The sequence below is a fragment of the Coregonus lavaretus genome, assembly GCF_964263955.1.
Source record: "Coregonus lavaretus genome assembly, contig: HAP1_SCAFFOLD_255, whole genome shotgun sequence".
Taxonomy (NCBI): Eukaryota; Metazoa; Chordata; class Actinopteri; order Salmoniformes; family Salmonidae; genus Coregonus; species Coregonus lavaretus.
The window spans coordinates 578543-595575 of record NW_028157546.1 but is presented as its reverse complement, the minus strand read 5'-3'; the positions used below and the strand labels follow the sequence as shown (position 1 = coordinate 595575).

The 17033-nt window shown below is 44.0% G+C and overlaps 2 protein-coding genes across 2 annotated transcripts; both read right to left on the bottom strand.

Annotated features, from left to right (window-relative positions):
- Positions 1-9340: 9340 nt before the first annotated feature.
- LOC311125303 (uncharacterized protein) lies at positions 9341-11519 on the bottom strand. Its single transcript, XM_084199352.1, has one exon. The coding sequence runs from the start codon at positions 11493-11495 to the stop codon at positions 10491-10493; it is 1005 nt and encodes a 334-aa protein (XP_084055478.1). The 5' UTR covers positions 11496-11519; the 3' UTR covers positions 9341-10490.
- Positions 11520-13794: 2275 nt separating this feature from the next.
- zglp1 (zinc finger GATA like protein 1) lies at positions 13795-15593 on the bottom strand. Its single transcript, XM_084199337.1, has 4 exons — positions 15386-15593; positions 15027-15136; positions 14417-14510; positions 13795-14146 (listed from the first exon to the last, which is right to left on the bottom strand). The coding sequence occupies exons 1-4, from the start codon at positions 15589-15591 to the stop codon at positions 14014-14016; spliced, it is 543 nt and encodes a 180-aa protein (XP_084055463.1). The 5' UTR covers positions 15592-15593; the 3' UTR covers positions 13795-14013.
- Between the last annotated feature and the right edge of the window lie 1440 nt (positions 15594-17033).

Genomic DNA, 17033 nt, shown 5'->3' with positions numbered 1-17033 from the left:
TACATACAGGTCCAGTATATTACTTCTCTGTACATACAGGTCCAGTATATTACCACGCTGAACATACAGGTCCAGTATATTACCACGCTGTACATACAGGTCCAGTATATTACCACGCTGTACATATAGGTCCAGTATATTACCAGGCTGTACATACAGGTCCAGTATATTACCAGGCTGTACAACAGGTCCAGTATATTACCAGGCTGTACAACAGGTCCAGTATATTACCATGCTGTACATACAGGTCCAGTATATTACCACGCTGTACATACAGGTCCAGTATATTACCATGCTGTACATACAGGTCCAGTATATTACCACGCTGTACATACAGGTCCAGTATTTTACCACACAGTACATATAGGTCCAGTATATTACCAGGCTGTACATACAGGTCCAGTATATTACCATGCTGTACATACAGGTCCAGTATATTACCATGCTGTACATACAGGTCCAGTATATTACCATGCTATACATACAGGTCCAGTATATTACCATGCTGTACATACAGGTCCAGTATATTACCATGCTATACATACAGGTCCAGTATATTACCACGATGTACATTTACATTTACGTCATTTAGCAGACGCTCTTATCCAGAGCGACTTACAGTTAGTGAGTGGATACATTATATATATTTTTTTATACTGGCCCCCCGTGGGAATCGAACCCACAACCCTGGCGTTGCAAACGCCATGCTCTACCAACATCCCTGCCGGCCATTCCCTCCCCTACCCTGGACGACGCTGGGACAATTGTGCGCCGCCCCATGGGTCTCCCGGTCACGGCCGGCTACGACAGAGCCTGGATTCGAACCAGGATCTCTAGTGGCACAGCTAGCACTGCGATGCAGTGCCTTAGACCACTGCGCCACTCGGGAGGACGTACAGGTCCAGTATATTACCACGCTGTACATACCGGTCCAGTATATTACAACGCTGTACATACACGCCTAGTATATTACCACGCTGTACATTCAGGTCCAGTATTTTACCATGCTGTACAACAGGTCCAGTATATTACCAAGCTGTACATACAGGTCCAGTATATTACCACGCTGTACATACAGGTCTGGTATATTACCATGCTGTACATACAGGTCCAGTATATTACCATACTGTACAACAGGTCCAGTATATTACCATTATGTACATACAGGTCCAGTATATTACCATGCTGTACATACAGGTCCAGTATATTACCACGCTGTACATACAGGTCCAGTATATTACCACGCTGTACATACAGGCCCAGTATACAGTGGGGGAAAAAAGTATTTAGTCAGCCACCAATTGTGCAAGTTCTCCCACTTAAAAAGATGAGAGAGGCCTGTAATTTTCATCATAGGTACACGTCAACTATGACAGACAAAATGAGAAAGAAAAATCCAGAAAATCACATTGTAGGATTTTTAATGAATTTATTTGCAAATTATGGTGGGAAATAAGTATTTGGTCAATAACAAAAGTTTCTCAATACTTTGTTATATACCCTTTGTTGGCAATGACACAGGTCAAACGTTTTCTGTAAGTCTTCACAAGGTTTTCACACACTGTTGCTGGTATTTTGGCCCATTCCTCCATGCAGATCTCCTCTAGAGCAGTGATGTTTTGGGGCTGTCGCTGGGCAACACGGACTTTCAACTCCCTCCAAAGATTTTCTATGGGGTTGAGATCTGGAGACTGGCTAGGCCACTCCAGGACCTTGAAATGCTTCTTACGAAGCCACTCCTTCGTTGCCCGGGCGGTGTGTTTGGGATCATTGTCATGCTGAAAGACCCAGCCACGTTTCATCTTCAATGCCCTTGCTGATGGAAGGAGGTTTTCACTCAAAATCTCACGATACATGGCCCCATTCATTCTTTCCTTTACACGGATCAGTCAGCCTGGTCCCTTTGCAGAAAAACAGCCCCAAAGCATGATGTTTCCACCCCCATGCTTCACAGTAGGTATGGTGTTCTTTGGATGCAACTCAGCATTCTTTGTCCTCCAAACACGACAAGTTGAGTTTTTACCAAAAAGTTATATTTTGGTTTCATCTGACCATATGACATTCTCCCAATCCTCTTCTGGATCATCCAAATGCACTCTAGCAAACTTCAGACGGGCCTGGACATGTACTGGCTTAAGCAGGGGGACACGTCTCGCACTGCAGGATTTGAGTCCCTGGCGGCGTAGTGTGTTACTGATGGTAGGCTTTGTTACTTTGGTCCCAGCTCTCTGCAGGTCATTCACTAGGTCCCCCCGTGTGGTTCTGGGATTTTTGCTCACCGTTCTTGTGATCATTTTGACCCCACGGGTGAGATCTTGCATGGAGCCCCAGATCGAGGGAGATTATCAGTGGTCTTGTATGTCTTCCATTTCCTAATAATTGCTCCCACAGTTGATTTCTTCAAACCAAGCTGCTTACCTATTGCAGATTCAGTCTTCCCAGCCTGGTGCAGGTCTACAATTTTGTTTCTGGTGTCCTTTGACAGCTCTTTGGTCTTGGCCATAGTGGAGTTTGGAGTGTGACTGTTTGAGGTTGTGGACAGGTGTCTTTTATACTGATAACAAGTTCAAACAGGTGCCATTTATACAGGTAACGAGTGGAGGACAGAGGAGCCTCTTAAAGAAGAAGTTACAGGTCTGTGAGAGCCAGAAATCTTGCTTGTTTGTAGGTGACCAAATACTTATTTTACACCATAATTTGCAAATAAATTCATAAAAAATCCTACAATGTGATTTTCTGGAGAAAAAAAATCTCAATTTGTCTGTCATAGTTGACGTGTACCTATGATGAAAATTACAGGCCTCTCTCATCTTTTTAAGTGGGAGAACTTGCACAATTGGTGGCTGACTAAATACTTTTTTCCCCCACTGTATTACCATGCTGTACATACAGGTCCAGTATATTACCATGCTGTACATACAGGTCCAGTATATTACAATGCTGTACATACAGGTCCAGTATATTACCATGCTGTACATACAGGTCCAGTATATTACAATGCTGTACATACAGGTCCAGTATATTACCATGCTGTACATACAGGTCCATTATATTACAATGCTGTACATACAGGTCCAGTATATTACCATGCTGTACATACAGGTCCAGTATATTCACATATCTGTGCCTAATGACGCACACATACAGAATGTATTTCACATCAAACACCCTAATGTCTTTCTTACATACGTTGCATATAGTACGGCAGTAAAGACTGACAGAATGAATTGCTCAGAACACCACAACATCCCCTCCTAGGTCTTTTACATGAAGGAATAGAAGGAGGGAGAGTGGGAGGAAGAGGGGGAAGGAGAGGAAGGAAAGGAAGGGGGAGTCCCTAAATGAAGCCCTCTGTCTGCTGTCTGCCACAGAGGATGATCAGCATGAAACCGTGAGGCTCAGCCACTTTGGACTCTCACAATAAAATGGGATCAATGTACCCTTCCTTGGTTAGGTCCACACCCTACAACATAGATAGCTATGACTGAAGTTCTTTACCATGCAGATCATTTTGATGACGAGGAATGATAACAGTGAATATGATTGTAATGATGATGCAGTATCAAAACTATGAACCACCAGCAATGCATTCTGTATTCCAAAAACGATGCTAGGCCTACTGTTGCTAATGATGCTAGGCCTACTGTAGCTAATGATGCTAGGCCTACTGTAGCTAATGATGCTAGGCCTACTGTAGCTAATGATGCTAGGCCTACTGTAGCTAATGATGCTAGGCCTACTGTAGCTAATGATGCTAGGCCTACTGTAGCTAATGATGCTAGGCCTACTGTAGCTAATGATGCTAGGCCTACTGTAGCTGAACGAGTGGTGTGACAGCTGTAAAAGCAGGTGAACTATCAGTGAATAAAATATGAGCATTGGAATAGAGAGAATCTCTTCATGCACATTTACGAGACCAAATAATAATTCCACCAGGGTGGTCCAGCAGTGCGGTATGTGGGATCGTCAATACGACCCCGGAAAACATCCTAGCAATCCCACTCCTCCCCCCTCCTCCTCCTCCCATCTGTGTAATTGGCTGGACCACAAGGCTGGGGAAGGGGGGAGGGAGGAGAGGGTGGAAGTAACAAGTCCTCTAAAATAACAAAGCCACCATTGACACTGATGTTCCCTTCCTCCCCCCTGGTCTGGCTGACTCACCCTCTCTCCCCCCTCCCTCTCCTCCTCTCTGGGCTGGCTGACTCACCCTCTCTCCCCCCTCCCTCTCCTCCTCTCTGGGCTGAGGAAATGTGGTTCAGGTATTGAGGCGTGTTGGATTCAAGGAGTAGGTCTAAGTTGCCCTGTACTGTATATGCTGATCTTAGATCAGTTTTGCATTTCCCCCAGTAATGGTTAAGGTTAGTAATGGTTAAGGAATTGGGGAGTGAAGCTGATTCTAGATCTGTAACACTGTGTTGCCCTATCTAAACGCACCCTCCGCAGTAGCGTCTACAATTAAAACATGGTAAAAGCTCTCCTTCTCTCTTTCTCCCTCAGTCCTGCTTTGAGTCTCCAGCACCTGTCAGCTCTGGTTTTATGAGCACTGGAGGCAGAGCTGGACACAGAGCAGGGAGAGGAGAAAGAGAGAGGGAGGGGTATATTTATGATATTTATGGGCTGTAGGACGGCACACAGCACAGAGCAGTCTGTCCAGCCCCCATACACTCCTGAACCATACTGTGAGAAACTCTTTATTTAGCTTTTCATCCTCCTCTCTCTCTCTCTCTCTCTCTCTCTCTCTCTCTCTCTCTCTCCCTCCTTCCCTCCCTCGTTCTAACCCATAACCCTAGTCATAGGAGACCACCACTAGCCTGCTTCAATCTCGATAACACTTTATTTGGATAGTCCATCTGTAGATGCTCTACAGACTATCAGTTACATTTCAACTAACTATCTACTAACCCTAACCCTAGCTCTAATTCTAACCTTAACCCTTATCCTACCTCTAAACTTAACCCTTACCCTAACCCTTATTCTATACCTAACCTTAGCAATCAGTTGCTTATCAACAGATAGTTTGTTGATACTATGACTATCCCTAGAGCATCTACAGATGGACTATCCAAATAAAGTGTGAACTCAATCTCATACTTTTACATGTTCCACCCAAACAGATCACAACTGCCCTATGTGTCTGATAACCTAATTAATTGTTTTGTACTATTACAGATCTGGAGCGAGAGCGCCTTCAGCCCACGAAGGAAGAAAAGACAACTGTAGATCCAGCAGCTTTTTCTAATTAAAAGCCTGGCTATGCTGTCTTAGCCAAAAGCCACAAATAACCTCCCTCCAGCAGCAGAGAATTAGGAACCATTTTGTGTTTGCTATAAAAAAAACAGGAACAGGAGAGGAGGAGGATACAGCTTACACCAGGGACCACCAACACAGTTAGCTAGCTAGCGTTGGGCTGGATGAACAGCATATTCACTACACAGCCGACTGGGTGGTATAGAGCTATAATACAGCTATGAACTACAACAGAGGGCAGACTGGCAGAGGAGAGGGAGAGAGAGAGAGGGGGGGGGGGGGGCTGAGGGAAGACAAAGGGGTGAGAGTTTGGATAGAAAGATAAGCAGGAGAGAAGAAGAGAAGGAGGAAGTGAAGAGCAGTAGGAAAGATAAGCAGGAGAGAAGAAGAGAAGGAGGAAGTGAAGAGCAGTAGGAAAGATACGCAGGAGAGAAGGAGAGAAGGAGGAAGTGAAGAGCAGTAGGAAAGATACGCAGGAGAGAAGGAGAGAAGGAGGAAGTGAAGAGCAGTAGGAAAGATACGCAGGAGAGAAGGAGAGAAGGAGGAAGTGAAGAGCAGTAGGAAAGATACGCAGGAGAGAAGGAGGAAGTGAAGAGCAGTAGGAAAGAGAAGCAGAGACACAACACACACACCAGTCCACCCTGCCTCGTACATCAGGGTGGGACAGGGTGAGCATGATAGTTGTGTGTGTGTGTTTCTAACACCAAGTCAAAAGTAATGGCCATCAAATGAGGCTGATCAGAACCAAATAACCCTCCATCTGCGAATCACACTAGACCTGGGTAGTATCTGGGTAGAATCAAACTCCATAGTACGTGGTCCGATATGCAGAGCTACAGTGGGGGAAAAAAGTATTTAGTCAGCCACCAATTGTGCAAGTTCTCCCACTTAAAAAGATGAGAGAGGCCTGTAATTTTCATCATAGGTACACGTCAACTATGACAGACAAAATTATTTTAAAAAATCCAGAAAATCACATTGTAGGATTTTTAATGAATTTATTTGCAAATTATGGTGGAAAATAAGTATTTGGTCAATAACACAAGTTTCTCAATACTTTGTTATATACCCTTTGTTGGCAATGACACAGGTCAAACTTTTTCTGTAAGTCTTCACAAGGTTTTCACACACTGTTGCTGGTATTTTGGCCCATTCCTCCATGCAGATCTCCTCTAGAGCAGTGATGTTTTGGGGCTGTCGCTGGGCAACACAGACTTTCAACTCCCTCCAAAGATTTTCTATGGGGTTGAGATCTGGAGACTGGCTAGGCCACTCCAGGACCTTGAAATGCTTCTTACGAAGCCACTCCTTCGTTGCCCGGGCGGTGTGTTTGGGATCATTGTCATGCTGAAAGACCCAGCCACGTTTCATCTTCAATGCCCTTGCTGATGGAAGGAGGTTTTCACTCAAAATCTCACAATACATGGCCCCATTCATTCTTTCCTTTACACGGATCAGTCGTCCTGGTCCCTTTGCAGAAAAACAGCCCCAAAGCATGATGTTTCCACCCCCATGCTTCACAGTAGGTATGGTGTTCTTTGGATGCAACTCAGCATTCTTTGTCCTCCAAACACGACGAGTTGAGTTTTTACCAAAAAGTTATATTTTGGTTTCATCTGACCATATGACATTCTCCCAATCCTCTTCTGGATCATCCAAATGCACTCTAGCAAACTTCAGACAGGCCTGGACATGTACTGGCTTAAGCAGGGGGACACGTCTTGCACTGCAGGATTTGAGTCCCTGGCGGCGTAGTGTGTTACTGATGGTAGGCTTTGTTGCTTTGGTCCCAGCTCTCTGCAGGTCATTCACTAAGTCCCCCCGTGTGGTTCTGGGATTTTTGCTCACCGTTCTTGTGATCATTTTGACCCCACGGGGTGAGATCTTGCGTGGAGCCCCAGATCGAGGGAGATTATCAGTGGTCTTTTATGTCTTCCATTTCCTAATAATTGCTCCCACAGTTGATTTCTTCAAACCAAGCTGCTTACCTATTGCAGATTCAGTCTTCCCAGCCTGGTGCAGGTCTACAATTTTGTTTCTGGTGTCCTTTGACAGCTCTTTGGTCTTGGCCATAGTGGAGTTTGGAGTGTGACTGTTTGAGGATGTGGACAGGTGTCTTTTATACTGATAACAAGTTCAAACAGGTGCCATTAATACAGGTAACGAGTGGAGGACAGAGGAGCCTCTTAAAGAAGAAGTTACATGTCTGTGAGAGCCAGAAATCTTGCTTGTTTGTAGGTGACCAAATACTTATTTTCCACCATAATTTGCAAATAAATTCATAAAAAATCCTACAATGTGATTTTCTGGATTTTTTTTCTTCAATTTGTCTGTCATAATTGATGTGTACCTATGATGAAAATTACAGGCCTCTCTCATCTTTTTAAGTGGGAGAACTTGCACAATTGGTGGCTGACTAAATACTTTTTTTCCCCACTGTACTTTTCTTTCCTACAGTTCTGTCAATCTGTCTTTCCTCTGAGAAGTAAACAGCTGGTGCTGTTTGTTGACCTGGAAACTGGGGTTTGTGACTGATGTGTGGTAGAGATGGGTATGTGCGCACACACACACACACACACACACACACGCACACACACATACTGTATACACACGCACATAGATTGATATGTGTTGGATTGGTTAAGGGGTGAGTAACGGTGAAGTCATGACATCTGGCTGTCTTCTATGACATCACGTAATGAGGCTAAACATAGCAGAGAAAATAGGGCTATTTGGACTTCAATTTTTTCCTGCTTTTGTTGTGGTCCTATTTCTAGCTATGAGATAATTGGAAACATTCGGTGCATCACACCTCTAAAAGGAATAGAAGAGAATCTTGGACCATATTCGTAAAATGTCTCTGAGTGCTGACGTAGGATCAGTTTTGCCGTAGCAACACACCTTTTATAACATAATGGATATGATTATATGGAAAAGGGGGACCAGATACTATATCAGCACTTCTATTCTGAGACGCTTTTTGAATTCAGTTCCTGGGTAAGAACATTGTGGTCAAGGTTATTTCAACAGAATAGGATAGAAGGATTTTACTTGACAATCCCTATTTACACTTATGTGGTAAGAATGGAATTTTTCCACTTACTTCAAAGAGTTCTAAACTACCTGGTTCTTAACGGCACATAGGTGTGGTTATTTCAGTAAAACACAAAGATCCAAATGTAATTATAGGTAATTATGGTGTAATTTCTCAGTAACTAAATACCAGGTAAATACCTGACTGTAAAATCAAAGCCACTCTTTGTCACCACCATCACCATTACTAAACTCTCTCTCTGTTACTCTCCAGATTTTCCCCTTTCCAAACACATCTTCCTCTCATTCCATTTATTCCCTGTCCTCTACTAAAATCCTTTCTGGCACCATCATCTGTGTCCTTGTTCTCCTGTAACTCACAAGCTCCACACACACACTCATGCGCCCACGTGCACACACTTTCTCTCTCCCTCTCCATCTTTCCATCTATCCCTTCCTCCCTCCCTCCATCTCTCTCGTTCTCTGTGGATGCATGGCTGAAGTGTGAGCTCATAGGCCTTCTGGGTGGCACTCCTGCTATATGTCACTGTCATCTGCTGCCACGAGGGGGGTCCCCCTTTTCCAAATACACACACTCTGTCATATCGAACGCCATGCGTGCACGGGGGCCTTTAAAACACAGTGCAGAGTTGCGTTTTAACCGGCCGCACTGATGACACACACAGGCACACACAGAACAGTTAAACAGAGGCAGGGGAACGGGGAAAGGAGAAAAGTATATAATTGAATAAAAGCCCAATATGATGGAGTGCGCCAGGAAAAGCAAACTGCTCAAAGAGATGACCAACGATGGAACGTGGAGAGGTTTTGCGTGTTCCGATGCTTAGCAGTCCAACAACACTAGGATTTATAACTGGAGATCAAATGCAAGTGTTAAAGCTTTGTAGTAATTCTGACATGGGTCTTTCTGCAATGGAGAGCAGGCATATGGTAAACACTATAGTCCAAGTCCAAGACAAAACGAACTATGCAGCAGTAGACACAGCCAAATATAGGTTACATTAAAGTAAACAACTGTACATTACACTCAATATAACAATGTGATGTTTAATGTAGGCTGGATCTCTCTAGATGCATTTGATAAATCGTGGAACAACATTACAGAACAAACAGATGTTGAACTTACTTAGCATGCAGGATTTGGAACTGTAGCCCTTTATAATAGGAATGCCTTCTTTTTAACACATGTAGTGGTGCAGGCCACGCACAGACACACACACAGAGAGACACTCGAATGAGATATGAAGAATGGGCATATGTGTGTATGCACCGTGAGATCTTGCATATACATTACAGCTTTTCAAACAAATCATTGGTGTGGTAACCAATCACACGTTGACACGAAGAGTAAAATAAAATAAACTCAATGACATCCTCACATTTAAAAGGTTTCCACTCGCGTGCCCAAGCAGGTGAAGCTCATATTTTCTGCCACGCAGGCATGGCCAAATGTGGCATAAAATAAGCTACTGAATGAAAAATATTCAAATGGTAATTTGTAAAATTATAACGCCAGTCAATCAAACCAAATATTGTCAATTTAAACAAAAATAAGACCAGGCACCTTTCAAAACAAATGGTTATTGAAAGCTCGTGTTTTTATGTTTCAGGGCTCCACATTGTTGGCGCTCCAAATATTGTGTGTGTTGTTATTGATTCCACAGTGTAGGAAAATACATTTCCCCTTAAAAATAATTAGCTTTAAAATTAGGCAAAATATAACATTTTCAAAGTAAGCCTATAGAGATTACATTTGCCATGGGCAAGATAGGCACATATGGGAGATTAGGGTAATTCTGAGAGGTTCTGCATCAGTGAATCTAGACAAGTTGTATAATAAATCTGACATGTTCAATTACAAAACATTTTTTTGTTATGATTTGATGTTTTTCTTTCAGTGTTAAATTATCCATAAAGTGATAATTAGCCAAATGTCGTTAAAAATCAACTGATAATATTTCATTATAAAGGCATTATTTACACAAAATAAAGGCCTCAAACCACATTTGTATTGCAAAACGTTTTTTTCGTTGGCCACTAACCTTTTGTTAGAAATTTTGACTCAATTGACATCTTGAAAACATAACATTTTCTATTTGAAGCATTTGTTTCATTGAATAGATACAAATCTATGAAAGGTGGGTTTCCCTGATGAATCCACGTCAATACAGAAAACACTATTGATTAAGCTATTTGTCACCAAGTTGCTGCAAGAGTTCATTTGCTATAAGGCTGGAGTTGGGGAGAGAGCGCAGTTTGTGGTACTCCGGATGAAAGCTCAAGAGATGCGCAGCGCCCATCGAATGGAGCGAGGCCGGGGACAGAAATGAAGATCCCGGGACCAAAGCTTGGCCCACTGTGGAGGCTGAGCGGCGTGTTGTATCGAAATTCTCAAAGCTAATAGACTGAGGTGGAATAAACGTATTTTGGACAACGTTCGAATTCCTTGATAAAAGTGAGGAGAGCGCGGGCAAGATGCTGCTCACTGGTGGGATGCTTTGGTTAGAAACCGAATGATGTTCGCTGCCCAAGTGATGGTACAATTCTAAACCGGGTACCTGAAAATGACACGGCCCTATCCCGTGCGTCCCATAGAAGGAGAATCCAGGGAGCACGCTGCTGCGCTCGAGCGGGCACCGGGTGTCCATCATCCCAAATCGGAAATGCTGCCGTTTGAAACGTTTCCTCCGCCGAAGGAAGCTCCCGTTCTCGAACATATGAGACGACATAGGGTCTAACGTCCAGTAGTTCCCTTTCCCGGGGTTACCGGGCTCCCGGGGCATTTTGACGAAGCAGTCGTTGAGGGACAAGTTGTGACGGATGGAGTTCTGCCACGCGGGGAACTTCTCCCGGTAATACGCGAAGCGCTGACTGATGAAGTCACATATCTCCGACAGAGTCAGTCTCTTCTTCGGGCTCTGGAGAATTGCCATGGTGATAAGAGCGATGTAGGAGTACGGAGGTTTCACAGGGGCAGCGCTTCTCCCTGTGCACTTTGGCGTAAAGTCACCGTCATCCTCCGTATCCTTCGCTGGCTGTTTTGGAGACAAGGACGCAGCGCTTTGCTGCTCCAAATCGGTCCCGTCTTCTTTGGTCAAGGATACATACTCCTGGTTTCGTGTAGCTTTGTTCCCTTTTCCCTCCAAGTCGATATCGGCCCTCTCCATGAGCTCCAGCTCTCCTTCCAGCGTCATAATCCTCTCGCGGGTCCGGTGCCACCTGCATGCGCCAACAGGCGAGATAAGGATCCTCGGGTCGGACACACGCTACGGGCCTGCCTCCTGCCTTTTCGCTTTTCATTAACAAAAAAAAAGAAAACCCAGCTGCACCAAAATACTTTTCACCTCCCCCCTCCTCCGTCCCCCTGCTCCTTCTCCTCTTCAGTCCTGAAAATAATTACGACAAATACTTACTAAAATAAACATCCATCACAAGAAGTCAAAACAATCATTAGGCCTACAAAAGTGTTTTTGATCTTGGGGAGAAATAACTTATGGAATAAAGAATAGGCCATTAGACAACTTTGATGTTCAACACACAATGGCACATTAGGACATAGGCTACACTTAATAAATAAATAGTATTTGGGGCTTGTTGTCATTATACACTCAATAAAAATGCACTTTGTTGTACTAAAATCAGAAGCCTGATTGTAATAATTTGCATAAAGTAACTGGATAGGGCTGTAGGTATACTATTTTCTGATATGTTACGGGTGATGGGGGAACTATTGTCAGTTTTCTTCGATACATTTAACAGGACTCAATAATATATCCCGTTTTCTCATTTGTAAAACCATTATTGAATACCTACAGCCCTTTATTTTAATAGAATCTGTCTACCACAACAAATGCCAATCCTATCCAGTTCTCTATTCATAGCATTCTTTTATGATGGATTTTATTTCACTCGAGAGTCGAATATGGTCAAAACTGTATTGTTTTCTGAAAGGAGAAATGAAATGAAGAAGCACTGAACTGGAGAGCTAGGACAAAATGACTTCGGTGCCAGTGCGCACGTGCTGCGCTTTTATGCGTGGTCTCTATGCAGTAATGCATAAACATTGTAACCGTTTTAAAGCCACTAGCTTACTGGATATAGTAAAATCAATTACAATTCATAATGTATTAGCCATTCTTTCCATGTTGTTTATGGCCAGCTATAACGAATATTATATTATTTAACAAAATGTTATGATAGGCTACTTATCTATACATGTGAAAGACAACACGCTGGCAGTGGCCAGATTTTAATTTTAAACTGGTCTATACTAAATACTTCATGAGAATTCCAATATTTCCAGCAGGTCCCAAAATCAGTCGATAACTGTGCTTGGGAAGTGGGTGGCCATACACATGGCAAATACTGTGTGGCTATTATTTCTGATTATGCACTTTTCTGATGTGAAACAGACACATCGGGCAAAAGTAAAGAGCGTTTCACTACAGGCACAAAATATTGCACAGCCCAGGTTGTGTGTTTATTCCTGCTGCAGGAGTGTCTGCTGTTAAACTTGCCTCTTTCTTATTTTGATACATTTTAAAGTCCCACTAATTGCATTTAATTTAAGCATACAAATTTGAACATTCCTGAGGTAATTCTCACAAATCAGTTTGAATATGGTTCCATATCAATTTATATAAAAATAATGCATCCATTTTTCAGATTCCTCATTATAAACCAAGTTGTAGGCACACATTCAGAGGATTGAGAGATAAAATGAAAACAAACCAGATAAGATATTTTAACAAGAACTTTATGCACACCAAACCCAAAAGTGTAGCACACTAACACAAACGTTTCTTTCTGACAGGAAACAGTAAATATATGGAACTGCTTCATCCCTAATCCAGCCAGTTAATGCTAAGGGCTGTCCAGAAACAACAAGAAAAGGAAAAGAAAAATATATATACAAACTCAACAAGAACAAGAGATAATATATCACAACTTCATTTACCTTAATGTAACATATAAACTGGATAGCACCAAGGTCTAGTAAACAAGGAGAGTAAACAATCCAAAATGGCTACCTATTCCCAGTATAGCAGTGCACCGTCTTTGGCCAGAGCCATGGGTCCTTCGTCCCTATAGTGCACTACTGTTGGCCAGAGATTCCCTATTCCCTGTATAATGCATTACTTTTGTCTGAGTTGTTTCGGACACAGACAGTCTATTGTCAACAGACACAGCCTCCAAGCAGAAAGACACTCTTCTCCTATTGGACTCCTTCTTCCTAAAGTGACGAGTGCACGCCACAGTGCTAAAAGCAGCAAGACCCGAGCCAGATCAGTCAGACTGTGACCCACCATGGCTCAGCCAACACTGTGACCCACCATGGCTCAGCCAACACTGTGACCCACCATGGCTCAGCCAAACAACACTGTGACCCACTATGGCTCAGCCAACACTGTGACCCACTATGGCTCAGCCAACACTGTGACCCACTATGGCTCAGCCAACACTGTGACCCACCATGGCTCAGCCAAACAACACTGTGACCCACTATGGCTCAGCCAACACTGTGACCCACCATGGCTCAGCCAAACAACACTGTGACCCACTATGAAATGATGTCATGTAATAATTATCAAATAACTTAATGAGTCTCAAAGTCAGGAGGTGGGGCCAATGACCTTGTACCTGGAGGGGGATTGGCTGTGGTATCAGTGTCTAGGACCTCATGCCAAGGCCTAAGTGTGTTCCCTTCCCTTATCAGGTGGAGTGCTTGCGGTGGGACGTAGCCAGCCGTAGTAAGTTTCCACATTTGAAGCAGCGTGAGTTGGAGTTTCCCTCCTTCCTAGGGATGTGCCAACACTGCAGGCAGCGTACCTTGTACTTCTTATACCTGAGGAGTAAGCAGACATGGAGGAGAATAACAGGGGATCTAGGTTTCACTGACTGTTGGCCTTACATGTCCTTCAAGTCCTAATTCTGTCCACAGCTCACATACGGGGTTGCGTGATATTGTGGTCATCAAAGCCATCAATGTCATCAACGTCACGGTCACCATATACTATAATTACAGGGTCAGAGTTCATGGCCACGTGACCTGACCAGGAGAAACTCTGGGCCGTATCGATGTGCTTGATAATGCACTGTATTTAATGCGACTCACCTTATTCCACAGGCGTTACACAACGGGGTCCCGTCCTCAGCATCTCTCCACAGGGGTGTCTTCCTGGTGCAGCAGGAGGCACAGATCTTATTCTCTGATGGAGAGAAAGGAGTGACTATCAGCACAAACAAATAGGCCTTGTGCCATAATCCTCCTAAATAGGTTGTAGAATAATGAAATTATATGTTTCAATGACTCAGTATATGGCTTCGCTTTCATTTTATTTCCTTTTAGGTGCACAGCGAGTGTGAGTGCCAAATCACAACCTGATCTTGCTGCCTTTAACACTGTACACTATGTTACTCATTAAAGTCTTAGGATGTTTACACAGCAGTTTCCCAAAATACCTCCTCTAAAACTCCCCCTCATCAAATGTATTCCACCTGTCTATGGTTCTAGTTAAAGTGTTTGATTTGTGTTGTAATGGTACCCCCTCCTGGATTACTTGAGTATAAATATTTCTACATAGAACATCCAGTCCCTGCAAATAACCTCTCATGAACCCTTTTTTCTAAGAGTGTAGTGTTCGGCCTATTTCTATGGATCTGGTATTGTTTTGTGCAGTAGTGGCGCCCCCTCCTGGTGAAGAGTGGTATATATTGTTAGTCACTGGAGGAGGGGTCGCTCTCTTCAGAGCTGCTGGTCCTCATGGAACTCTGGGATGAACGGGACCTGCCTGCCCTCGGTGACCTCCGGGTCGGACCACTAGAGGGCTCTTCACTAGAAGACACGCAGGCATACACACACAGCTTTATAAAGCAGCTCATTTGTAGAGAACATTGTGAGATATTTTACAACAATATATTGCATAGGGAAATGTGTAACATACAAATTGAATTTCATATAATACTTTATTACCTAAGGCAGCTCTAAATAATATAATAAATGTATTTGTACATATTAATATATTTTTTAAGCACTTTCAGTTATGGGGAGAAAGAGCCATGCATACTCTGACATCAACCATACCTGTACTTCCTGGAGGTGATGAGAAGGCGATATTGCTCCCTGCTGTCGTCCAGCTCTGTCTGCATCCGGAACGTCACTCCCTGGAAGTCTGGGTCCCCAACATCCACACTCCGGCTGGGATTGGGCTGCTTCCTGGGGGCCTTGGTGGTCCTCCACATGGGGTTAGATGGAGAGGGAGACTGGGGGGCTGGGGGGAGAGTGTTCATGTCATCCTCCATGTCCATGCAGCTTTGGGTGAGGTCCAATGGATAGTCTGTAATAAGACTGGCATCTTGTATTATGTCTGTGTCCTCTTCCATGCAGCGTTCATTGAGCTCTGCTTTGCTGCCTGGAAAAATGGCATCTTGAACTGACTTTGCGTTCACACTCACAGACCCTGCTTCACTGTTCAATATGAGCAACATAGTACGAGGGGAGTTTGGGAGTGGTGGCATGTCTTCCTTGGGGTCAAAGGTGAAACATATGTTTGAGTTGAAGTCCACGGTCATGTCAAGGTTCAGCTCTTCTGGGCCTGGATGTATGCATGTCATGGTGTCTATGGAGGGAGATGATAGACTTTCTGCATCCTTAATTGTAGCTACTTTGTGGTCAAGCGGTTGACCAAATAGGTTTATACATGATACAGATGGATGTTTAACTGATACTTTGTATTTTGCCTCAGGACGGGCCTCCTTCTGTGTGTTGTCTTCTTTGACTAAGGCACAGAGGACCTTTCTGCTTTCTTCACTCACAGACAATCCATCACCGCCAAGACAAAACGTGACTCCTGTGTCTTTGTTCATCACAACCTCAGATTCTGAATCTCCCACACCAGGTTTAGTGTTGTAGCTGCCATTGACATCCGGTGATGTCTGAGAATTGGTACCTGGACTTGTGGGTGAGCAATCACCACCTCCACCCATCTCACCAATCTCTCCCCTGGACCTGACATGAGGATGGGGAAAATCCCCCCTGGTACTGACTAGAGTGGGGCAGACAGGGACTGTGTTCTTACTGCACCCCACACCTTCAGTAGGATGATCGTCAGAGTCTATAGGAACCAACTGAGCCCTAGCTGAGGCCCCTTCCTCTTGGTCGTCTGAATGGAGGAGTCGCTCACACTGCATGTTGATCAGACTCATCAACTCCCATGGACTGCTGCTACTATGACGGCTGGGCAGGACTGAGTTTGTATGGCTCCTATGTTGTTTTAAGTCATCTTTTCGCTGGTTATGAAGGCTCGTAAGAGAGGAATTGTGCTGAGGAGGATAAGGCCTATGATCAGACACTTGATCCTTTTTAGACCCTTCATTTGATACAGGTGTACTAGGCTTTAAGTCTATGGAGTGGTTGTGGAGAGGGGTGGGAGTTGCTAACTTGGTGGCTTCTTGGATGAGGTAGAGGATGGTGGACTGGGTCACCTGCAGAAGAAGAAAAGGAAGAAGAAGAAGACTCAACCACACACTGAGATAATATTGACCCACTCACACAGCACACACACCTGCGGACCCTCCTGGGTGTCCGGATCTTCCATGGTCCCTTGGCTGCCTGGTCTGTAGGTGGCTGCCTGGTCTGTAGGTGGCTGCCTGGTCTGTAGGTGGCTGCCTGGTCTGTAGGTGGCTGCCTGGTCTGTAGGTGGCTGCCTGGTCTGTATGTGGCTGCCTGGTCT